This window comes from Zingiber officinale, chromosome 3A, assembly GCF_018446385.1.
Source record: "Zingiber officinale cultivar Zhangliang chromosome 3A, Zo_v1.1, whole genome shotgun sequence".
Classification (NCBI taxonomy): domain Eukaryota; kingdom Viridiplantae; phylum Streptophyta; class Magnoliopsida; order Zingiberales; family Zingiberaceae; genus Zingiber; species Zingiber officinale.
The window spans coordinates 143,042,323-143,067,871 of record NC_055990.1 but is presented as its reverse complement, the minus strand read 5'-3'; the positions used below and the strand labels follow the sequence as shown (position 1 = coordinate 143,067,871).

Here is a 25,549-nt window from a genome sequence, read left to right as displayed (position 1 = left end):
TTCTTTAAAATTTACTTAAAAAGTATTCAGTATCATTGTATTTAGTAATTTGGAAGGCCCTTATGTAATATTTATATAATTATCAAAATAAATTAAAACAGAGGAATTCACACATGCGGCATGCTTAACAGTTTGTGATTGTAAAACACAAGGAATTGGATAGTAGTGCTTCTACACTGGACAAACGAGTTTCTATGAACTTGTGCAAATGTTATTAATTTCACTGGAACACTGATAGTGAAGCATTAATTCTGTATTTATTATCTATTTGTTCACTATAACAATAACTCATCGCAACAAAGCATTACTAAAGCTTCTTTTAAGTGGCAAGATACCTGAACTCATTTAAAAATTCACTTTGAACAATAAACGAGTAGGTCAACTTACATATACATATAAGAACTCTTAATTTTGCACAAACCTGAACCCTATTATTAAACATAAGGTATCCTAAACCAAGTTAAATAGAGAGAATACCCATGATATAAACAATTTTAAGCAAACTCAAACATGGATAATTGATGTAGTTCAATGTCTAAACCGGTCTCAAACATATCAATACCCATAAATATTTGATTATTGAGATTACCCATAAACACCTTGTTATAAAGTACCTAGTGCAGAAGCCACTTTCATAGGGCCGGACCAATCATTCCAAGTTCACTGTTACCTTGGTCATCATTTTTTTCTTTTTTTTTTTAGTGTAGAAGCCACTTGCAAAATTATCCAACTCCAAGCAAGTATGATGAAAGTCGAGCCACAAAATCTACAATAGATACCTAACTTAATGTAACAAATACATAAATGCGACCAGAAGAGCTTACAACTTTAAACAAACTCAAACTTAATCTAAATCCCATGATTCAACATAATTGGATGCCTGAACCTGACTTAAATATAAGGCAGTTAACCATGTAACTATAGAGGCTATCCACAATCCAACCAAGAACTTTTATCCAACTCCTAGCCAACATGCAGAAAGCAAAGCCAAAGATAATTTACAAGTATCAAGCAACTATTATAAACAGGTTGAAAGAATTTTTCAGTGGAAAAATGGCATTTTCCTTTTTTTTTGCCTTTTTCTCATATTCAATTGAGACAAGAACTACTAGAGATATGAGCAAAAAAATGATAGGGCTGTTCACCCTGCTTCCTCCCTAACCCCACTAAGCCTAAAAGACATAAAATAAAAGATAGAAAAATTAATAAGAATGGATGAATCACGGACCCCTATCTTACACCTACAACCCAAGCAATGTAATTATGAAGGAGAAACATAGTGCTTCGCTTCCAGATGGGTTTAGGTTGAATAACTTAGTTGATGATACGACACCATCCTATCGGCTGCTTCTTTGAGACCATCACCATGCTATCGACTGCTTCTTTGAACCCATCATGGGTTGGTGGTGCAAGAAAGACAGGTTTTGTTGCTGTTCTTCCTAAGTGGAAATGCTTATTTACAATCAACTGGAGTTTCGGGCAACTTCTGCAGCCCGCTGTCTCATCATCTCCATGACAGCAGCCCTTCGTCTTGATTCAGACTGTTGCTGCAGTCTTCTCAAGTGCTCCCTCAGATCTCTGGAAAAGTTTAGAAAAGAAATAACAGTAGTTAATCTAGGAAGTAATAGCAAAGAGAATCTTTGAATGTGGTAACAATAAAAGAAGTGTTGATACCTGCACCGCGGCACGCTGCATTCCGATTTGTTACATGCTCGGGCATGGAGCTGAAGGAGATACCACATCCTTTTACATAAGGGACAACCTCCTGAAGCGCGTATTTTGCATTGTATTCCATGGCGGAATAGGCTCTTAACTTTACGGCAGTTGGGATATTGGCACTGGGGAAACCGACACTGTGAAGCATGGACCAAGAGATCTAACATTTTCCTTAGCTGCATAGATAAAAGAATTGAATGATTTCAGTAAAGCAAACAATTTGATATATTAGGCAACAGAAAGTAAAGCAAGCTCTTTCTGAGCTCAAATAAGAGTACATACATGAGGGGGGAAAAAAACTTACCTGTAAAACTCGGTTTTGTCGAGCTTCTTTGTTTTGTGCATCACGCTCAGCTGTTGATGGATGATTGGTTAACTTATGGGGATGATTGATGCCACCCTTCTGATAACATCCATTGCACACATCAAACTCTGGACAGGTTTCACAACGCCAGCCTTGCCCAGTTTCAATGTCATGTTGACAGACATTACAAGTTGTTACAAAGGCTGGGGCAGTTGGATTATGGAGGTGATACAAGACCATCATTGAGGAATGCTTAGCACGGCGAAGAGTATCATATTGATAATGGTTCCCTTGACAAAGGCTTAAAAATGCCTGTCTGGTGTCAAAAAACTCACTCTCCAGGATCTCATCTTCATCCTTTGTATCCATGGCCACATCATTTATTTCAATCTGATATCATGTTAGCAATATTAAGTACTATGGAAAAAAGGCATAAGCAAACAAAACCTCCAAGTCAGCATGCTATCAGATGCAGTAAAGATAGCACAGCGAGAATAACTCACAGGATGAAGCACATGCTTGTCTCTAGAAGATACTGGATGTTTTTCCCTTTCATCAAGTCTCATTTCCACTTCATGGCACCTGAATCATAGGACATCTAATTGGTCAATTGAAGGATCTACAGAAACATCTTATTTTTTTATACAATTTAACAAATTCAGAAAAAAAGAAAACTAAATCATTTACAAGTTATTACCCTGAAACACTAAACATAAACTTCAGGATAGATTTGGATTAGAAAAGTTTAATGCATTCCCATTGAGACTATATCAGACAGTCTTGATAGAGGAAAGACCACCTTAATTAGACTGCCCTGATTCAGCATTATTCAAGAAACCAAGAGCCATTACAGCATCTGTTGGCTCAATTTTGAGATTGCTCATAACTATCATGAAATAATTGAAGTTTCAAGACAGATAAATTCCTCAAGCATCTACAGAAATTATAGCAATTATGATAAAGATAATGGATAGATGTTTTTTGTAACTTTCAGATCAATGTCGTGAATTTGCTTAGTAACTAATTTCACAAAAAAATATTTTGAGACAATTTGGAACAAAAAGGTTTTATTTGGTTTGCAACATGTTTAACTATTAGATAATAATTAAAGCAAAGACTAAAAAGTCTTTGCAAGTGGCATGTGTAGAGACACTGCATAGTACAGATGATGTATGCAGTTTCATAGGCGATGCAACCATATTTAAACAAATGTATTAGACTTTTACTATCTATATTGGTATATTTTAAATATTTTTAAATGATTCATTATTAAATATTTTACACCTGACCCAATGCATATGGAATAATAAACACAAATAAAATGTGAGCGCATAACAGTTGCCCATATGAAAACTGAATTGCTTGTGCAAATAGATCCAAGAGAAGTAAATAGCAGTAAGTGTAGTAATGAAGGATTGCCATCATTGAATTTCTTTACAATAATCACATGACGCCTCTCTATTGCTTCATTTTGACCAAGCTGTGATTCATTAAGCTCTATCATAAAACAGCAACTGTGGAATGTATATGTAGGGACATGCCTATAGCTGCATCAGCAGCATACTGCTTTCTAAAACAATAATTTGAAGAGCTTTAGGTGACTCTCATAAGAATTTGTTTTTGTTTCTAATAAGAACATCTTGAGACATAAAACTTCTGATTTTACATTGCATGCAATCTCTCATGTACTTGTTTGACTGCAGGAGTTAATCTCATGATGCCACTTTTAGTACTATAACATTAGCAACAAAATGTAGCACAAAAGCCTCTAGAAGCCTCTAGTCTTTCAATAGCACATATAAATTGGTTACGCCAGGTCGTACATGAAGATTAAATTGGCCACTCATTGATAGAAATTGAAATTCTATTAGTTCATCACATAAGGACACAATGCATGTACAGTCAAAATAATATAATGAGTACTCTTGGATTAGTACATTAAAGAAAAAAAGTAAAAGATGCTTTAAAGGCATCACTTACTTATCACATAGTTGGAAATTTTTACATTGATTGCAAACCCATCGTACCCCAGACACCATTAGCACACAGCAATGTGTACAAGCATGCTGCAAATGGACCATGATAAAATCTTCCTTCATAGGATATATGGTTTCACCAAGCTGAGTAAGAAAAATGAATAGTAGGATATCAACAACAATATATAGTTTTCCAAAACAATGCGAGTTAGTAATAATGGAGATGGGAAGTCAACAAAACACAGAATAAAATATTGACATGGGTATATAACATGTCTGATAAACAAAAGTCAAATTGAGTGACATATAAGGCAATTTTCTGTAGTAAAATCCCTACCACCAAACTGTCCCAGACTCTGTTGCAAACCATCACAATAAAACATCAGTATCAACATCAAGTGCAGATAGCAATGAAAGAAAGGCAAAGGAATTGAAACTAAAGGTGGACATGCAAGGAAGAAACAAAATAGAAACTCCATGAATGATGAGGAGATAGAGATTATGGCTTTTTTCAAGACATACTCTTCTAGAAATCTGATCGAAGCATTTGACATATAAGTACATCTTCTGACCAAATAAACAAATATAACGGACAGTAAAATGATTAAAAGGCCAACTGGGAAGCTTAAAGTCGGTATATTTGGATTATAGTCAGGTTGGTTAGCATCAGTGTGTCAATGTATAAAGCACACTAGTAGGGTGATCTTTTATTTATATTCTTTTATCATACAGCACATACTTACCTATATTGATAGCCACTGTTAAGAGATTCACTAAGATTCAACAATTAGTCAGCATTGGTATCTTAGCTATTTTGTAATTGGCCTACAATGCAAGTTTTCTTGATGGTTGATTGTATAAGACATTTAAAAAGCCTAGCTTTGGAGAAACGAGTACCACTACATCAAATGATGGCAACTACCGACAAGAGTAGCAAAATAGTTTTACCTTTTGCATTAGCAAAGCATCTTTGGAGACATTGCCTGAAAGATCAGTATGACCAGCAGCTTTCAAAGCCCTTTTAGAGATAGTATTTTTAGTTTTCCCTCTCTTTTGTTGCTTCTTACCATCATCTTCTAGGCAAAGTTGACTAATCATATCCTCTGCTGCACCAGGCCAGTAGTCTCCATCAAAATATGGTAGACGAGCAGCTGTAACCTTAGCCTTGCAGTCCCCAGTACTCATAAAGAAATGATCATATAAATTTGTGACATCAACAACCACATTTTCCTTTGTAGCTTTCCGAAGCATAGCTAGATACCTGGTAAAACATAGTGAATGATGCCTTTAAATTATGTTAAATAATATGATACTGAAAGTGTAACTTTTCATTAAAAAGCCTTAAACCTTACCATTCACGCAGTTTATCAGATTTTGGAGTCTTCTGAATCTCAGGGTGGCAATAAAGTATATAGTCTTCGCCCTTAAGAGGAGGGCAAGCCCAAATATAGCAACTAGTGAAACCACGTTTCTTGCAATACTCAAGATATCCTATCTGATGCAAGAAAAGAAGAGGTTTCAATAATTGCATAATCAAATACATTTAAATATAAACCAAACTTTCTAACAAAAAATTGTAAAGAAAGCATCAAAACAAATTATCAGAATATATTACCAAAATTTCATGATAAACAACAGTACGCAAAGCTTCTCCTGTCACTGATTTGGTGTCAGGCCTAAAATACTTCACTGAGTCTAGATATGAAAGATATACTCTTCGTTGGTTGGGATAGGAACATTCTGAACCAAACTCTTGAACGTACATGGCAAAGAGGCAAACTTCAACACCTTCAATCTTCTGGAATAATAGGACAGCCTGTACGATATCTATGTGAGTACAACTCTACGAGTCATGATAACTGAGCTTATGCTCATGATGAATGTAAAGATCATTTAGATTATCAGATGTTGAACTGTTAATCAATGCATATCTTCTTTTACCTTGGATTTATAAGGAAATTCCGTTGGGTAATTTTCCTCTTGAAATATCTCTAGAAATCGTTGCTTCACTTCCAGATTTTTGTCAACTGATGATACAACTCTAACTACAAGTCCTTCTGCCCCTGGGACCTGAATCAACCACAAGTTTCTATTAATTTCCAGACAAAGGATTAAAAAATCAGAATTAATGAAAAATAGAATTAAATAAAAAAGGTAAAGAAATTTAGAGAATGTTGAGATCATGCCTATTAAGAGGTCTACAGACTGGTTGTTCCCCCAACTCAATCATGGTATTAAACAGATCATCAAATTAACCTAGGAATACCAAATTATAACTGAGCATATCAAAATAGGTCAACTTGTGTCAATTTGTACATGTCAGCACAAGTCAACACTGAAACAGAATCATCCCAACAAAGGATCAATGTAGTAATAATTCCATAAGATTATAGCATGATCATTACTTCAGGTGAGCAAAAACACCAAATGTACAGAAAGTTATTACTTCAGGTGAGCAAAAGCACAAAATGTACAGCAAGTTACTGATTCCCTCTTTCTGCAGGTATAATGGAGTAGAGATTAAAATGTTAAAATTGTTGATGCAAATAAAAATTAGCCCAATAAAATTAAAATGATTGAAGGTCTAATATTTTTATTTTACTTTGGCCTAAAATTCAAAACTATGTTATTTAAATTTACTGTTTCCGGTGCTCCTATCCTTGTTCGGATGCTTTTAATAAGAACAATTAATTATAGAACCAATTATTTTTTATTTTGGCCTAAAATACAATTTTATTTTATTTTACTTTAACTATTTCCAGTACATCTAGCCTAGTTAGTTAGTCTTGACTTTAAGTAAGAACAAGTTATTGTGTATTGTAGGACGGTCCATACAAAGACCATCCCATCAGAGGAGCCAAACAATGTGACATGGTGTCACTTGACCCCGCCAGTTTTTTTACAATACAATAGATGATAAAGCAATTAAAATAATAAGTTGCATATCCATTTCCACACGTATATGATACCAGTAAAAGATTTATGAATTATTTTGCCACCATTTCAAAAATCTTCTAAATCCACCACTGAATCCCAAAATTCATTCATTCAACTATATCAGAGTTCCCATTCATATTTTCTCTTCAATCTTGTAAGATCGGTGATTTAGGCTAGAAATCCTGTGAGATTGGCAAATGATGCCAGTGAATATTTCTTATCCTGCATCAAGTACTATCTATTATGAAGGGACTGCAATGGGTAGCATTTTATAGGTTATTAGAAATTGCAAGACCAACCAAATTTGTGGGTATTCATACATTAAACACATGAAATCGCCACAAGAGCTTTGCATATTTTGGATCTATTATTTACAATGATATCATTAATAGCATAAGAATGAATAGTCAAAGTTGACAAGAGCTTTTGGGGTATTATGTGATAGTCAAGTGACCCCTAGGCTACAAGTTAAAAGATTGTGATACACCCCATTATATTTTATGGATGAAAACATACTATTAGGAGTCAATATGCACAAAAAGTTAATATTGTAAAAATGATATGGCCAAGATAAATAAGTAGATTTAACTAGAAACAATAAAATAAAAAACTAATAAACAATAACAATTAGACTCAACTCTAATAGATGATAAAATAAGAGAATAGGTTTAGATGGTATGGATGGATAGAACTTAATCAATTAAAATGGAAGGTGTAATTGGGACACACAACTTAATGAGGTATATTATTATTCTCATTGGATTTTACCTTGTGATAATAAACTATTGGTATGATTATAATGATGTTGTCACTAACTTTAGCGAGTAATTGCATTGATTGCACCAAGTGAAATTAAAAAAAAAACAAATTACCACAAGGTTTAAGCTTCAATTTGAAAATTACTAACAATGAATAGTGGATCTAGGATGAAAATGATCCTAACTTCTATTTAGTAAAACATTTCTCCTACGGTCCTACCACTAACCAAAAGAAAAAAAGTAACCCATCTTCCTAAATAAAATCAGTTTAATGAATGGAGTCTAAAGAAATATATACCAAAAACCACATGAATATATATATATATATATAAGATTCAACATATGACTGTATTCCGAGTTGTAAAGGTCATGCATAAGACCCAAAAGCGTACATTCTAAGTATCAAAAAAAGTTTAGTAAACAAATAAAGATGATAAGAATAAGGAATTAATCATCAAAATAACCTCCTCTGTGTTTTTGCCAAGTAGTCTAGCTCTATCCATTCTTTCTTGCTTGAGCCTCCTGAAGAGTCGTTGTTCTATGTGATCACTCAGGATTGTTGTTGGAAGATCTTTTGCACCAAGAACAGCACTCTGGGGTAGAGGCTTGCGTTCACCATTTTCTATCTCCTTTACATTACAATTTGGGCAAGTATATTCAGCCTGGCCTCTCTCATTTCTTCGGCCATTAAAGAGAGCACATATTTGATGTTGCCAAGCTTCACATTTATCACATTGAACCCACTGCATGAAACATCAAGAGATAAGAATAATGAGACATTCAGAACCATTAACCAAGCCTAGCATAATCTTAAAAAAAGATATTTTGAAAGAAGATATAAAAAGCCAAGATCGATCACAAGATTATTACCCATTCTTCTGTTTCCTCATCATTTTTTTTCTTTTCAAGCTTTGCCTTAAGAAATGTAGAACCTTCAACTGCTATAGTATCACCACGAGCCTCGTTATAGCATGGGATGCAAAAGTAGTGACGCGTTTCACCACTTCCAACCGTGTAGTACATAGCATTTCGCTTTATCCTTGCACCACATGTTGAACAGTATATTGGAGGTGGATCAAATGTAAGCTTTTCCACTGCACAAAGTTGACATGAGTTCTCATTCATTGTGTGTTCCATTGCCTGGTTCTTTTCAGCTTTAGCTTTACTCTGCAACAACCAATTTAGAGGATATGAGAGAAAATTGCAAAAAAAAAAAAAAAATACAGTACAAATGGTCTTATGGCTTCAATGCTATGACAATATCTATCACATAGTAGGTAAGGAATCCAAGAAATTTAGCAGCTAAAAAATGCTTTCAAGCAATATGGTACCACCAAGGAGAATTAGAAATGTCAAATGGAAAGACAACCCTAGTGCTTATTTCGACAAGGTGATTTCTATAACACAGGAGCAATGTGAATATCCAATAATGACCATGAGAAAATACAGTTCATAAAGTACTAATTCTTCTCCGAAAGAAATTCTAAAAGTGCAGAAAAATAAGCACAAAATAACCAGAGATTATTTTACTAATTTGTACAAATTTGTTTTGCTTTTTTTGCTTTCCTTCTAGAAATCAACTGATTCAAGAATATTGGTGCTATGTAAAATATGGCAAATATACATGACTGGGAAAACAGAAAGATTATAGTTTCTGGAGTTGAAAGAAACATAGTTCATTTGGCTATCATAATGTTAAGTAACAACTTGAACCACAGCTAAAACCTTATAATGATAGCAATAGATTTTGATAGTCCAACAGCTAACCTGGCCATCCCATCGCCTGAGACTATGAATATGGTCCCTGATTTGTTCTGGAGTGAAAAGCTCAGTTAAGGAGACACCTTTTATCTTAGGCTTCCCTGATTTACTTGCAGTTGCTTGATCAATGGGCTTGTCAAAACTTTCCTGCTTCATATAATTTTTTGCCTGATCAATCTCCTCTTCAACCATCAAGGTTTCTTGCTTAACATTACACTTAACATGATTGGAAGTATTAGATTTCATATCAATCATTTTAGTCTGGTTTCGATCAATGTTACTTTCATAGATTGGTAATTTTTCATGTCCAGTGCTAATGTATCGTTCAGTCTTTGTATCAGGGATTTCACATTTAGTGGGCATGACCACATCAGTTTGTTTGCAGTTCCGAAGCTGTGCCTCCTGGAAGCCATGCGAAGGATCCTTAGAAGAATGCAATGCCGCAGATGATCCATTGTCAGTAACAAGAAGAGATACACGTTGAATTTTTCTGCACTTAGCCTGCTTATCATCAGACAGTTCAGCAATCACTGCATCTCTTTTGATCCTATTATTGTCAGCATCTATCTGGCTTACTGAGGCAGCCTCAGATAAAGCACCAGTAAGTTGAATCTTTGAGGGCTTAGACTCCATATCACCAGTGATTTCAATAGCATCTCTCCCCTTGCTTGTAGTATTGGCAGCATCAGCCTGACTCTCTGAACCAGCATCAGATAAAGCACGGACAGGCCTTCTACAAGAAGCCATAAACCTACGAACTGGCACACAAACAAGACAGTCAGCTGCTCGGCAATAATGGAAATGTTGAAGAAGCCCTCTACTAGGCTTACAGCGGGCATACTCGCATGAGTCACTATTGCAGCTACGTATGTGAGTTATTAATTCTTGAACTCTTAAGCAATAAACTTCTGGGCATTGTCCTTTTGGAGAAGGACAACGCCGAGCATGGTGCAAAAACAACAACCACCTAATTTGCTTCAGATAATTTGATTTGCCTATAGATCCTTCCAGGCCAGGAGCAAGTCCCCCAGAAAAATGGGGCATAGTTGTAGCAGAAAGGGCATTAGATCTCTGAAGGGAGATGTGAGGTTGCTGAACTTCATCCTTCACTGTGATTTTCTGACGAAATTCTGAAGGTTCTTCAATTGAAAGTTTATCCAACAATTGTACCCCTTGTGAAGGCTGAAGTTGAAATTGGTCCCTTGTTAGTGATCCACTAGACAGGTTGTTGATATCCCTTTGAGAGTTATCAGCCAAATCATTTGGCTGCAATGACTTGTGAGGACCCTGTAGAATCTGAACATGAAAATCTTGAGAACCAGATAGTTGATTGGCAAATTGTGCTTTAGGATGGACTTCAGGACACTGAGATTGTGATTCTGATGGTAGGGTCTGCTGGGAAACTTGTGGATGTACAGCCTCAGAATGGTTCATAAGTCCATGCCCTGGCATTTGTTCATCTAAAGAAATTCCTGAAGTCTGTCTCAGCGGGTCAGATGGTATTGTTTTTTGGTTTTGTTGACCTTGCTGCTGCTGCTGCTGCTGCTGCTGCAATAACAGCTTATTTTGGTTTTGCAAGAACTGAGTATAAGATGGGCTAGCTTGTTGCTGAGATTGTTGCACCTCTGAATGTGATTGCAATACCTCATTTGTTGATTGTGATCCATGAACATTCAATTTGTGTGAAGGATCAATTGTGTGGGGCCTTATTTGTATGTGCTGAGGATTTAAACTTGTTTGATGGTAAAGCATGCCTGGATTTGTTCGCAATCTCATTTGCAAGCTTCCATTGTTAAGGTTATTCAGTGCAGATAATGCAGATGAACCAGGGCCATGAATAATATTAGATCCTGATACATCAGCTCCTTTCATAGAATAAGCATCAAGTCCATTAGACAACATTTGCTCAGACAATGACACTGCATAACATTACAGCAATATTATAAATTTATAAGAGTGCACTTCCAGAAATAAAATAAGTGCAGAAAATTAGTATGAAGCTTGTTAGATAAGGATACAAAACTAAAATAATAGTCAAACTGTTGGCTTAGATACATGTTGTAGATTCAGTTTAACATGGTACATAATAACATTTGCCAAGTTGGTACATAGCACCTCCTCCTTATTGTACCTCCAAGGTAATTAATAATTGCATTAAAATTCATTTTCCCATACATTATATATCAGGAAATTAAGAGTGAATTTTACAATGATGTTTACTTTTTCCACTATTCATAGGTAATTTAATTGCATTAAAAAACTAGGCCCTTGATTTCCATTAAACACACGCATAAATTAAGAGTCTAAAATTCACCATGTTGTTCAGTAATTCCATCACTTGATCCATAGATAAAAAAAATCACATAAAAGATTTGATCCTGGATATGTACAATCTGATTACTTGTATGAAGACAGCATGAAAAAGCAAAAGATATCTGGAAAGTGGGAAACTCAGGATAACAGATTCTCATACTGATAGCATTACCTGGCATTCTAGGTTGGTGTATTTGCTGATCAAAGTGCTGTTGTAGAGGCTTAGGAGGAACATTGGGAGGCCCAGTCTTTAGTAACCCCTCTAAATTTGTAGACCTTTTAAATTGCATGTTGCTCCCAACTGAATCCAGACCACCATTCACAACTCCATTTGACATGCTATGCAGTAAAGCTTTCTGCAGAGTGCTTGGCCTGATACCACTATCAATCTGCCCTCCTAAACTATGTAATAAGTGGTTGCTTGGGTTTCCAATATTCCTTTTCTGTTGTAACTCCAAGGGTACTGTAGACTCATCACTAGAAAGATTTGTTGCATTGGAAGATCCTGAGGCTAAGGATACTGCCTGTGGATCTATATATCCAGGTGTTGGAATCATCTGACTAGATTGTCTTGGTACGCCAGCAGAGTTAGAATGCATTACATTTCTTACAACGGAACCAAGAGGAAAGTTTGTACCTTGTCTCTGTTGACCATTGGAAACTACACAGAAGAATACATCTCATCTGTGTACATGACCAAAAAGTAGCAAACAAAGATAATAAAAAAAATGAAAGACAGACAGAATTACCATTAGCCAAATTAAATGGGGTATTGACATCAGTCAGGCCATTCCCAGTGGGTTGCAAATTTCCCATGTTTGTTGAGGGAAGACATTCAACACTTGGACCACCCATTTTGGGGTTCTCAACTGAACCAGATACTATCGATTGTGTGCTTCTATCTTGTTGCATCCCAGGTGTTGGAATCATCATACTGGGAGTAGAGGAAGCTCTAACTTGATGTGGTGCACGGTGTTTGCTGCTAATAATACTTTTGATGATGGAGAAAAAGTGATTTTCATTTGACTCCATATACAAAGTCAAATACTCATCCTGGTCATAATTCAATAAATATTGCAAAGTTTGTAAGGATTAGCATAGAAGAAAAAAATTAGCATTAAAGTGAAAAAAGAGGCATGCAATAAACTTACTGAACTAAGAAAAGATGTCATGTACTTGGATATTGAGATAACTTAAATCTTTAAAAAAAATGATTGTCTTAGTAAAGGAGAAATAATACCTTTGTTGCATTGTCTCTGAACATACATTCCTCCAAGTGCCTGACTATTTCTGGTAGCTTACGCAGCCAGTCATTAGACTGATTTTTTTTTTGAAGTGTATTATAACTGCAACAAGTGAAATGTTTCTAACTAGTCACAACTTTTGGCAATAGCAAGTGTTTGTTTACATAAATGAAAAATGCACAAATATTCCTGAATATATTATGCAATTCATGGACATGCATCCTGCATAAACTATATATCGCTTTTTCAATTTTAAAGGATGCCCAAATACTTACATAGATACATGACATTTAGCAAGTCAATGCTGTATAAGTGCTGACCATTTCAAGATGATTAGGTATTATAATGCCTAACGTGTTGTGCGCTAGTCATGGCAATCTTTCTCTTTTAGATTAAGAGAATATAATGCAACCCTAAGTTCCAAAGGTTAATGATAAGGAAGAAAAAAAAAAAAAAGGACAGCCTGGTGCACGAAGCTCCTGCTATGCGAGGTCCCGAGGAAGGATCCATTGTACGCAACCCTACCTTGCTTTTTGCAAGAGGCTGTTCCAGGATTCGAACCCGTGACCTTTTGGTCACAAAGCAACAACTTTACCATTGCGCCAAGGCTCCCCTTCAAAGGTTAATGATAAAGAATCCGAGAGAAAATTGATTGACATAGGCATATCATGAATTTTTGACTACCAAAATCAACAAACAACAGTGAAAAATAAACATTAGATATGTTAAACCATTACTTCGGCATGTGAGTTTATTTTATATGTATTACCGCAGCTTATCTTAATTAAGAAAGGAAAAAAATAGAAAAAGAAATGCTAGAGTTGCAGTACAGCTTCCTAAGTCAAGGGAAGGAAATTCAAGGATGCTAAAGAGTGCAAAAAACAATTGACAAAAAGGGGTGTTAAAGAAGAAAGAACAAAAGAGAGATAAACAAGATAGGGAAAGGACTATTATGTTGCTCAAAATTGTGGCTATGTTCTACATCATCAATTCTAAAAAAACAGGTATTTCTTAGGAAATAAAGAACCATAAAAGTTATTGGCTGATTTGGCATTGTTATAGTACTAAAAATAGTCACTCAACTGGCATGGGAGGTAGTTGAAAGTGAAGATTCAACAGAGGCAGTTTTAATTTTATTTTGCTACAAAATGAGCATCTAGGCAAGACTTGTACATTAATAGCAGCATAACACTATAGCCTTAAATAGAGTTCAATGGCGGGATAAATTCATGTACCTACACCCAAATAATTGTATGGTGGAACATATGGCTTGGTTTGTTTGTGAGAGCCTTGACAATCCTCACCTAATAGTTCTTATCAGACGCTTGATAGGGTGGATGACAAAGGACTGTAGTGGTCTTAACAAGCCTTAAGGCATGCAAATGGCAACTTGTATGCTTTTAGCACCTAGATTGCATGTACTAACGCTTTTTTATAACATTGAATGAAACTTGACGTGATCAAGCTGCAATCGTATAGATTGGCCTACACATACTAACTCATGCACAAACCTAATGTAAGTCCTTCACTGAAGAATACATGAGATGACGGTTGTCGAACAAGACCTGATTTGTTCAAAGTGCCCACAGCTCAAATAAAGCGCTAGCAACATCGGAAAGTCAAGTTGTCCATTTCAAAAGTTGATGCATGGACCAAATTAGATCGTGAAAGAGATAGGTGAGTCGAGATAAAACTTGAAGTATTCAATCAATGCTTAGTATCAAGCTAGAGATAGTGTGTTCAAATCCTGATTTAATTGTCCAACTGCATGGCATCCGCGCCTAGTGCACTTGTGCCACTTCCATATTGGCTAAATAATGTAGCAGGTAATTATCCCCGCATTAAAACTGACTTTTCCAATAATTTAAAAAAAAAACTATCTGGACGGGTTGAACATGGACTATCTATGCATTACCATCCCTTTAGTTATGCTCCATGGTTTGAATTTAAATCATTCAGGTTCATTGTAGTCCTTATCTTATCAATTTTGATTGTTGAATATAAGATACAGGCAGTACTGTTATAATTACTTGCAATTTGAAGGTGAACATGTGTAAGTACATTCAGTTGCCAGGTCAGTCAACCAATTATTAAAATCTTAGTAGTGCGAGCTGGAAGGATAACAAAGTATTTCAAGATGTAGGACAACTAACTTACATCTTCTGTTGCATTTTTCTACGCAATTGCATAAACTCAGGATCCATCTTTCGAGAATCAAGATTCTGCATTTGAGATGCCATTGAATTGTTGATCCGCTGGGGCAGACCGGGCATTTGGGAGCTAGGTTGAGAAGCCACCTGTCCAGATATAGGAGCATTGGAGTTCATAGCCCTCTATCTTCATGCAAATTTACAACTGGCGTTGAGACTTATTACTTGAAAGTCCAGTAGGAAACAGTATGCCAATCAGAAAATGAAGTTTAGATTATCTGGAACAGTAAAAACCTCCTGCACATTTTTGAAAAGCATGATAACTTACCACCAATAACAGCAAACATAACTAAAGTCTCCTAAAAGATATTAACATAATCTGCCTAAGGATTCAAAATAATAATGATAATAAAAGAGAAGCAAATTAGAAACCTCCTAGCATTTCACCTTTACCGTAAAGTACAGTGTAGTTAGTCCACTTAAAACGTGTTACTTAATTTGGGAACCAACCAGAACTCCTCCAAATCCGCACTCAAAGACAACCGAAGTGAGAAGAATATAGTTACAAGAAGTTATAAAATACTGTGAAAATTTAGGAAAAAATAATCTCAAATGGAATAACATTGGTCCGTTATTCTGTCTTCCAATGAACAAGCGGCTCATAATTACAAATTTCATTCATACAACAATACGATCAAAGTAATCAAGATCATATCATTCGGACAATAGTAGACGCAAAAATAGAAGAACAGACAAAACCCCCAATGAGAAGAAGGCAGGCCAAAATCCAAAAACGATAAAGAGATATCGATCAAAAAAGATTCAGACAGGGAAACTAACCTAGAAGTGCACCCCGATTGATCAATCCCGAAACCCAGTTCAGCTATCAGCGTTCCAAACCCGCTGTCCAATCGCAGAGACAAAAGGCCGAAACGAATCCCACCCCTAGTTCCTCCTTGCCGCCGTCAGCCTTCTTGCCCACCTTGATCCCTCTTCCCCGGCCGCTATCGCCGATTGCTGGCGCAACGCGCCGGCCGTCGAGCAAATTTGGAGAAAACGCTTCGATTTCAAGGTTCGCCCTCGCGATTCCTCTTGCCGCTGCTGCAAAAACGCCGCTCGCGATGGATTTGGGAGCCGCCGAAGGTGCAGATCCTTCGATTTAGATTTGATCGATTGTGTTCTCGGAATCCATCACGTAACGTGCTACGGATTTTCTGAACCGGACCGAATCGAACGATTTGGTCGAGTCCGAGCCAGTTATTCACCATTATTAAATTGCTAAATATATTGTGTCTGGTTTTTAATTAAAATCTTAAATGGTGTGTCATTTAAATAATTAAATTCTTTACACTTGATTATAGGCGATTAAACAATATTTACCTTTAACAATTAATTTTGTTATTAGTATAATAGATAAATGGCATGTGTATTTGATGTGCATTGTAGTTATGATATATCTGTATTTGCTTTTCTTATCGAGTCAGGGTAGGCTAAGAGGTCGGGACATGTGGGCGAGACTGATCCAGGTTTGGCTCAATTAGGCCCGAAAGGAGAAGGACGGGAGAGGAAATTGGGTTCGGTACTCAGGCTTCAGGTGTAGGAGAGATTGGGAGTATAAGACATTCAGTGCTTAGGTCTCGGGTGCAGGAGAGCTTGAAACATGAGATGTTCAGCACTTGAATTCCAGGCATTTGGGGGGTGCGTGATGCTCAGTGCCTGTGATTCGCGGAATCTTACGGACAAGGGTTTAACCTGAAGATGAATCATTTTAAGGAGTGGCGAGCAATGAAGGCTACCAATGATGACGAACGTTAGCTATTACAAAAAAGGACGATCACGAAGGCTATTACCAAATGGGTGGACGGTAATGTTGATAGCCAATTGTTGCAGAAGGGAAATCATAATGTCATAAGGGACGTCGTTACTCGATGAAGGCTATAAAATGGTACAGGTAATCGAAGGAATGTTTTATGTTTTTCTGGCCAACACTTTGTTTCATTCCACAATCTCTCTATTTTCTCTTCCAAGTCTCACTTAAATATTCTCTGAAGTTTAAAAAAAGTATTCATTGGATCAGACTTGGAGGCAGTGAAGAGCACACGGCAACCAGCATCCAAATTATACCGTATCATTAATCATCAACCATAAATTAATTATGTTTAATACAATGTAAAGGAAATTAATACGTTCATAATTATAAATTTCATTGGTTGCAAATACATCTGTCAAATACATCAGTCAGACCATTCCCAGTTGGTTGCAAATGCGGGGAGGACATTCAACACTTGGGGGAGTAGAAGGTCTAACTTGATGTGGTGCACGTTGTTTGCTGTTAAAAAAACTTCTGATGATCGAGAAAAAGCGATTTTCATCTGACTCCATATACAAAGTCAAATACTCATCCTGGTCATAGTTCAATAGATATTGCAAAAGGATTTGCACAGGAAAAAAAAAAGTAATAAAGTGAAAAAAGAGGCATGTGATAAACTTACTGAACTAAGAATAGATGTCATGGACTTGGATATTGAGATAACTTAGAACTTTAAAAAAATTATTATCTTAGTAAAGTGTAAATAATACCTTTGTTGCAGTGTCTCTGAACACACCTTCCTCCAAGCGCTTGACTATTTCCGGTAGCTTACACAGCCAGTCATTCGACTGGTTTTTTCTTTGAAGTATATTGTAACTGCAACAAGTGAAATGTTTCTAACTAGTCACAACTGTTGGCAATAGCAAGCATTTGTTTATATAAGATAGGGAAAGGACTATTATGTTGCCCAAAATTTTGATATGTTCTACATCATCAAAATTCTAAAAAACAGGTATTTTTTAAGAAATAAAGATGCATAAATTTTATTGGCTGATTCGGCGCTGTTCTAGCACTAAAAATAGTCACTTAACTGGCATGGGAGGTAGTTGAAAGTGAAGATTCAGTGGAGGTAGTTTTAATTTTATTTTGCTAGGAAATCAGCATCTAGGCCAGACTTGTACATTAATAGCAGTATAAGGCTATAACCTTAAATAGAGTTCAATGGCAGGATAAATTCATGTACCTACACCCAAATAATTGTATGGTGGAACATATGGCTTGGTTTGTTTGTGAGCACCTTGACAATCCTCACTTAGTAGTTCTTCTCTGACACTTGATAGGGTGGGTGACTAATGCAGGACCAACATAAGAGGACCTAATCTTCCAGAGGGCATAACTTTTGACTTGAAACTCGGAATCATGCTCTACCAACGCTCACACGTGCACAATTTGAAGATTTACATTTGTTATGGACGTAATAGCTAAGTTTTGGGCCCGAAATCAACCGTTTCCAAAGATCTTTTTACTAATTTTCGTTTTTATGGTATTTAGGATATTTTTGGTATTTCTGGTTTTTATGGGTTGTCTATGTTAGCGTCCCATTTTGATATTTCCTTTTGTTATGAATTTTTCCTTTTCTAGTAGGATTTTTTTCCTTTTTTACAAAATAGGAATCGAGATCTATATATTAGGACTTATTTCCTTTTTTGAGTCAAAGGGTTTAGAGTCTATATAAATACTTGTTTAAATGTTTGAGGAATTATCCTCTACTAATAATAAAGTTTCCTTTTTTGGATTTCTCTTTGTTCTTGTTGATTTCTCTTCTTGTCTTCTACTCAATTTCGCTTTCTCATCAGCTCACAAGATAATCGCTATGGTGCTCGACGTCAGTGACAAAGGACTATAGTGGCCTTAACAAGCCTTAAGGCTTTCAAATGGCAGCTTGTGTGCTTTTAGCACCTAGATTGCATGTACTAATATTGGCCTACACACACTAACTCATGCACAAACCTAATGTAAGTTCTTCACTGAAGAAGACGTGAGATAACCGTCGTCGAACAAGACCTGATTTGTTCAAAGTGCCCACAGCTCAAATAAAGCGCTAGCAACATCTGAAAAGGCAAGTTGTCCATTTCAAAAGTTGATGCATGGACCAAATTAGATCCTGAAAGCGATAGGTGAGTCAAGGTAAAACTTTAAGTAGTCAATCAATGCTTAGTGTCAAGCTAGAGATAGTGTGCCAAAATCCTGTTTTAATTGTCCAACCGCATGGCATCCGCACCTAGTGCACTTGTGCCACTTCCGTATCAGCTAAATAATGTAGCGGGTAATTGTCCCACTCCCCACATTAAAACTGAATTTTCCAATAATTAAATAAAAAACTATCTGGAAGAGCTGAACATGGACTATCTATGCATTACCATCCCTTTAATTATGCTCCATGGTTTGAAGTTAAATCCTTCAAGTTCATTGTAGTCCGTATCTTATCAATTTTGATTGTTGAATATAAGATACAGGCAGCGCAGTTATAATTACTAGCAATTTGAAGGTGAACATGTGTAAGTACATTCATTAATTCAGTTGCCAGGTCAGTCAACCAATTATTAAAATCATAGTAGTGCGAGCTGGAAGGATAATAAAGTATTTCAAGATGTAGAACAACTTACATCTTCTGTTGCATTTGTCTACGCAATTGCATAAACTCAGGATCCATCTTTCGAGAATCAAGATTCTGCATTTGAACAAGTGGCTCATAATTACAAATTTCATTCATACAACAATACGATCAAAGTAATCAAGATCATATCATTCGCACAATAGTAGACGCATAAATAGAAGGGGAAAAAAAACCTAATTAGCAGAGGGCGGGCCAAAATCCACAAACGATAAAAAGAGACATCGATCAAAAAGAATCAAACAGGCAAACTAACCTAGAAGGTCACCCCGATTGATCAAACCCGAAACCCAGCTCAGCTATCAGCGTTCCAAACCCGTCGTCCAATCGGAGAGACAAAAAGCCGAACCGAACCCCACCCCTAGTTACTCCTTACCGCCGTCAGCCTTCTTGCCCACCTTGATCTCGCTTGCCCGCCAGCTATCGCCGATTGCTGGCGCAACGCGCCGGCCGTCGAACAAATTTGGAGAAAGCGCTTTGATTTCAACGTTCGCCCTCGCGATTCCTCTTGCCGCTGCTCCGAAAACACCGCTCGCGATGGATTTGGGAGCCGCCGAAGGTGCAGATTCTTCGATTTAGATTTTATCGACAGTGTTCTCGGAATCATCACACGTAACGCGCTACGGATTTTCTGAAGCGGGCCGAATCGATTAAAATACTTGGTTCGCCCAATTTGGTCGAGTCCAAGCCGGTTATTTAATTACTTCAATCGATTTTAATATTAACTTTTAGCATATATAAAATATTTCATTAGATGTCAGAATTTTTCATGCAGAGAGTCGTTGTATTAAAAATATATATTTTTCATGTGTCTATAGACTACATTCAACAAGGGATTATATGAGGTGAATGATATCTTTTACTCAAATTATGTATCATTTAAAAGTCATCATGAATTGGCATAGTTGATTATAGTAAAAAATAATTACATTCGTCCTAAACGTTTCATACAATTCGTTCTTTGATTATGTGAAAAGAATTAAATTATGAGGTCAACTTATAGTCAACCGATAAATACATGACTAAAGGTGAGAAGAATTTTTTTTTCTCGATGACATGCATCTATTGTGAATCGATCCCTTATGTCATTGTAATAAGTATATCACCCTCCAATCAACTAGGGGTTAACGTAATTGATACTTGTATAGATATTTACTCTAATAAATTTTTAAATTAATTTTTAACAAGTATAAAAATAGCTCATTAGATATTTAACTTACTCATGCAAAACGTCATTCTAGACAGATAAAATATTCATTATAATTTATCTATCTATATCTTATTATGAAAAACTACTTGCCATCGCGTTACTAATATAATAAACAAATGACATGTTTATTTGATGTGCATTGAAGTTACAATAGATTAGTATTTACTTTTCTTAATATTAATCATTAACCATACTATACAGCTTAATATAAATTAATTATGTTTAATACAATGTAAAGGAAATTAATATGTTCATAATTATAATTTCTAATGACCATTAAAGAAAAAAAATCAGAATGAATTATGTCATTGATGTTTCGAGAGGATTAATCAAATAAGTTATTGTCATTTAGAATTGACACCTATTTTGTTTTAATTAATGTCTAACTCAGATTTTAATTTATAACACATTTGTGCTTTTGTTTACGAAGAGTAATAAATCATTTAGCTTTTTCAATATTATCTTTATTATATATAATTATGCTAGTTGATAAATAAATTAAGTACAATTAAACAATTAATTATAAACAATGTTATTTTAAGCGAAGAGGTCGAGTTATTAATCTATAAAAAAAAATTAAAACCTCATGTTTCTAGTCAAAGTAGAAACATTCAAGCCAAATGTGATAATGTGGCACTGTATAAATGTCTGAACCTTTTCCTAGCTATCATGTGTTCTTTTAAATTAAATTTTGGATCGCCTGCGGAACTTAACACGTTTGATCCAAAACTTAATCTATTTGTTCTTTTAGGTTTTGACTTGGATCTCCTGCGGAACTTAACATGTTCGACCCAAATCACCTTAAGTTATTAATTCCATTAAATATTAATTTCCATAATTGGTTCCCAGTACTAACGTGGCGAGGCACATGGCCTTCTTGGATATGGGAGCAACCACCACCGACTAGACAAAACCTTTTATAGAAATCTAATATTTAATTTCCTAAAATAACTTTAGGTTAACCGAAAAGAACAATCAAATCACAAGGAAAAATAAAACAAAAGAACACAACTTCGAAAAACATATTCGAAATACTAGAATCGTAAGCCTCTTGTATTTGGTATTATTTCCAAAAATAACTAGTATGATGCGGAAAGAAAAAATACCAGTTATACCTTTTAGAAAGACCTCTTGAGCTTCTACCGTATTCCTCTTCTAACCTCGGACGTTGTGTGGGCAACGATCTTCCGAGATGAGAATCCACCAAAGCACCTTCTTCTCCTTTCTTCAAGTTTCGACACAAAGCTTCCAAAAGATGAAGATCTTTTCCACCAACCAAGCTTCAAGGGATACAAACTTTCTCTCTTCTTCTTCTTCTTCTCCAAGTAGTATCCGCAACCACAAGAGCTCCAAGCAAAGAGAAGGTTCGCCACCACCAAGAGGAAGAGAGGAAGAGAGGTTGGCCACAACACAAAGGAAAAGAGGAGAGAAATAATAGAGGTTGTTCACCATGAAGCCTTCTACCCCTCTTTTATAATCCTTGGTCTTGGCAAATAAGGAAATTTAATTAAAACTTCCTTAATTTTTTGCCATGAAAAGGAAAAATTTATTTAATTAAAAATAATTTTCCTTTTCTCAATTTACATGGTCCACACCAAAGCTACAAACAAGTAGAGTTTTAATTAATTAAAACTTCCTAATTTGTCTCCAGAAATTTATAAAATTTCTCCAATAATTTAATCCCTTCATGATTGGTTTATAAAAAGGAAATTTAATCAATTAAAATCTTTCTTTTAAACATGTGGATAAAAATAAAGTTATCTCTAAAAATTAAAATCTCTTTTAATCTACAAATAAGGAAAGATATCAAATCTTTTCTCAATCTTTTGTAGAAACTAATAAAAGAGAATTATTAATTTTTAAACTTTCTTTTAAATCATAAACATGGTTAAAAGGAAAGTTTTCTTAAAATTTAAAATCCTCCTTTAATCAACAAATAAGGAAAGATTTCAAATTTTAAACTCTCTTTTAAACATGTAGATGATTTACAAATAAGGAAAGTTTTTACCAAAAATTAAAACAATCCTTTTAATCTACAAATAAGGAAAGAGATTAATCTCTTCTCTTAATCTTTTGTAGAAAGTTATAAAAGGAAATTTTTAATTTTTTAAACTCTCTTTTAAAATCATGATATCCACATAAGAAATAATTTTAATAAAAATCCTTTTAATATTCTAGTGGCCGGCCACCTAAGCTTGGGACCCAAGCTTTGGCCGACCACCTACATGACTCATCCACTTGATCTTGGCCGGCCCTAGCTTGGGTTCCAAGCTAGCTTGGCCGGCCCCATTGGATGGGTAAGAAGGTGGGTATGCGGTGGGTATAAATCTCTATATACTAGAGGCTACGATAGGGACCGAGAGGAGGAATTGATTTTGGTTTCCCGATGAAATTAAGCATCCCGTGTTCGCCCCGAACACATAACTTAATTTCATCAATAATAATTCATTCCACTAAAGAACTATTATTGAACTACCGCACCAATCCCAAATTACATTTTGGGCTCCTTCTTATTATGAGCGCGTTAGTCTCCCTGTGTTTAAGATATCGAATGTCCACTAATTAAGTGAGTTACTGACAACTCATTTAATTAATATCTAAGTCCAAGAGTAGTACCACTCAACCTTATTATCATGTCGGACTAAGTCCACCTGCAGGGTTTAACATGACAATCCTTATGAGCTCCTCTTGAGGACATTATCAACCTAGTATCTCTAGGACACAGTTTCCTTTTATAATCAACAATACACACTATAAGTGATACCATTTCCCAACTTATCGGGTTTATTGATTTATCGAACTAAATCTCACCCATTGATAAATTAAAGAAATAAATATCAAATATATGTGCTTGTTATTATATTAGGATTAAGAGCACACACTTCCATAATAACTGAGGTCTTTATTCTTTTATAAAGTCAGTATAAAAGGAACGACCTCAAATGGTCCTACTCAATACACTCTAAGTGTACTAGTGTAATCATATAGTTAAGATAAACTAATACCTAATTACACTACGACCTTCCAATGGTTTGTTCCTTTCCATCTTGGTCGTGAGCTACTGTTTATAATTTATAAGGAACCGATAACATGATCTTCTGTATGTGACACCACACACCATGTTATCTACAATATAAATTAATTGAGCAACTACATTTATCATAAATGTAGACATTTGACCAATACGATTCTTATTTCTAGATTAATGTTTATACCAAAAGCTAGGCTTTTAGTATACACTCTAACAATAATGTGGCACAGTTTGCTTATTCTTTTATTGCAGTATTTAGCAAGGTTTTTTTCAACTTAGACATGTTTGGTCTTCACACAAATAAGACAAATTATTGTTGGTGCATTTTTTTCGGATCAAGATTAACCTGATTGATTAAATTTAAGTCGTAGTCTTAATATTTGAATTTTGATATTTAATAATATTTAGATATTATCGGTACAATTATAGACATTGATGCTCAAGGTTGGTCAGAAAAGTTAAGTAGATCAAGGTTGACTGAATACTTAACTGAGAAATCCTAACTGGAGGTTAAATAAAGACAAGTCCAATAGGAAGGTTGGTAGAATGAAAATCTAAGTGGATCAGTGTTGACCGGATACTTGGTATGGAAAGTTTTAGTGAGTGAAGTCAGATAGTGGAAATCCTAGTGAGTAAAGTCAGGCAGATCAGAAAGTCCTGGTAAATGAAGTTCGGTAGTTGGAAAGCCCTAGTGAGTGAAGTTAGGCAGTAAGAAAAGTCCTGATGAGAGAAATAAGGTGAAAAGCCCTAATGAGTAAAGCTAAGGTGAAAAGCCCTAATGAGTAAAGCTAGGCAGAAAGATATCCTGGTGAGTGAAGTCAGGAGAAAACCCCTAGTGAGTGAAATTAGGTAGAGGGAAATCTTAGCGAGTGAAGTCAGGTGGTGAAAACCTCTAGTGAGTGAAGTCAGGTAGTAGAAATCCAAGTGAATCAAGGTTGACCGGACACCAAGTGTTTGGAAGTCTAAATGGGTCATGGAGAACCGGACACTTGGCATGAGACGATAAGTCCAAGTGGGTCAAGGTTGACCGGACACTTAGCACAGGGAGAAAAGTCCAAGTGGGTCAAAGGATTGACCGAACACTTAGTGATGAAGTCCCAGTAGGTCAAGGTTGACCGGATGCTAGGCATGAGGAGTTCTAACATGTCACAGTTGATCAGATGTTGGACGTAAGAACTTTAAACTTGAGTTTGGGCAAGTTTGGGTTGGTCAATTGATCAAGTGATCGATCGAACCATAGCCTAATTAATCAGTAGATCGATTGGGCAGTGCTTTTTGACGCGAGAAGCCCAATAGATCAGGTGATTGATTGAGAGGAAATCGTGTGAGCACAGAAGGCTTCCCAATCGATCAGCCGATCGATTGAGACACTCGAATCGATCGATTGGAGCAGGTTTTCTCGTAATATTACGAGGCAGCCAGAATTGATTAGTTAATCGATTCCGGATTTTCTACGAGAGTACAGAGGTACTCTGAATCAATCAGTTGATCGATTGAAACCTCCCCAATCGATTGGTCAATCGATTGGGATATGACCATTGCACAGGTTGTGAGCTTTAGACAGTTGTGATCGCTGGAATCTAATGTGGAAATAGATTGGGAGCAGTCGCAATCGATTGGGAGTCCTAAAAGCACATATATAAAGGCAATGGAGAGTTCAAAGGC

The 25,549-nt window shown here is 35.8% G+C and overlaps 2 protein-coding genes across 4 annotated transcripts; both read right to left on the bottom strand.

Moving 5' to 3' along the window:
• Nucleotides 1-973: 973 nt before the first annotated feature.
• LOC122052614 (probable histone acetyltransferase HAC-like 1) lies at nucleotides 974-16,377 on the bottom strand. Of its 2 annotated transcripts, XM_042614225.1 has the most exons (18): nucleotides 16,000-16,377; nucleotides 15,385-15,456; nucleotides 15,167-15,306; nucleotides 13,006-13,111; nucleotides 12,515-12,818; nucleotides 11,938-12,426; nucleotides 9,459-11,371; nucleotides 8,562-8,858; nucleotides 8,156-8,434; nucleotides 5,938-6,066; nucleotides 5,612-5,812; nucleotides 5,349-5,491; nucleotides 4,945-5,257; nucleotides 4,001-4,140; nucleotides 2,524-2,602; nucleotides 2,021-2,410; nucleotides 1,675-1,892; nucleotides 974-1,578 (listed from the first exon to the last, which is right to left on the bottom strand). In XM_042614225.1, the coding sequence occupies exons 3-18, from the start codon at nucleotides 15,280-15,282 to the stop codon at nucleotides 1,464-1,466; spliced, it is 5,232 nt and encodes a 1,743-aa protein (XP_042470159.1). In that variant the 5' UTR covers nucleotides 15,283-15,306; nucleotides 15,385-15,456; nucleotides 16,000-16,377; the 3' UTR covers nucleotides 974-1,463. The 2 variants fall into 2 exon arrangements, with proteins under 2 accessions (XP_042470159.1, XP_042470158.1); XM_042614224.1 differs by having other exon boundaries at nucleotides 15,167-15,456.
• Nucleotides 16,378-17,271: 894 nt separating this feature from the next.
• Nucleotides 17,272-20,298, bottom strand: LOC122052615 (probable histone acetyltransferase HAC-like 1). Of its 2 annotated transcripts, none has more exons than XM_042614228.1 (4): nucleotides 19,900-20,298; nucleotides 19,636-19,700; nucleotides 17,740-17,845; nucleotides 17,272-17,531 (listed from the first exon to the last, which is right to left on the bottom strand). In XM_042614228.1, exons 2-4 carry the CDS (start codon nucleotides 19,680-19,682, stop codon nucleotides 17,394-17,396), a joined length of 291 nt encoding a protein of 96 aa, XP_042470162.1. In that variant the 5' UTR covers nucleotides 19,683-19,700; nucleotides 19,900-20,298; the 3' UTR covers nucleotides 17,272-17,393. The 2 variants fall into 2 exon arrangements, with proteins under 2 accessions (XP_042470162.1, XP_042470161.1); XM_042614227.1 differs by having other exon boundaries at nucleotides 17,272-17,562; nucleotides 19,900-20,297.
• Between the last annotated feature and the right edge of the window lie 5,251 nt (nucleotides 20,299-25,549).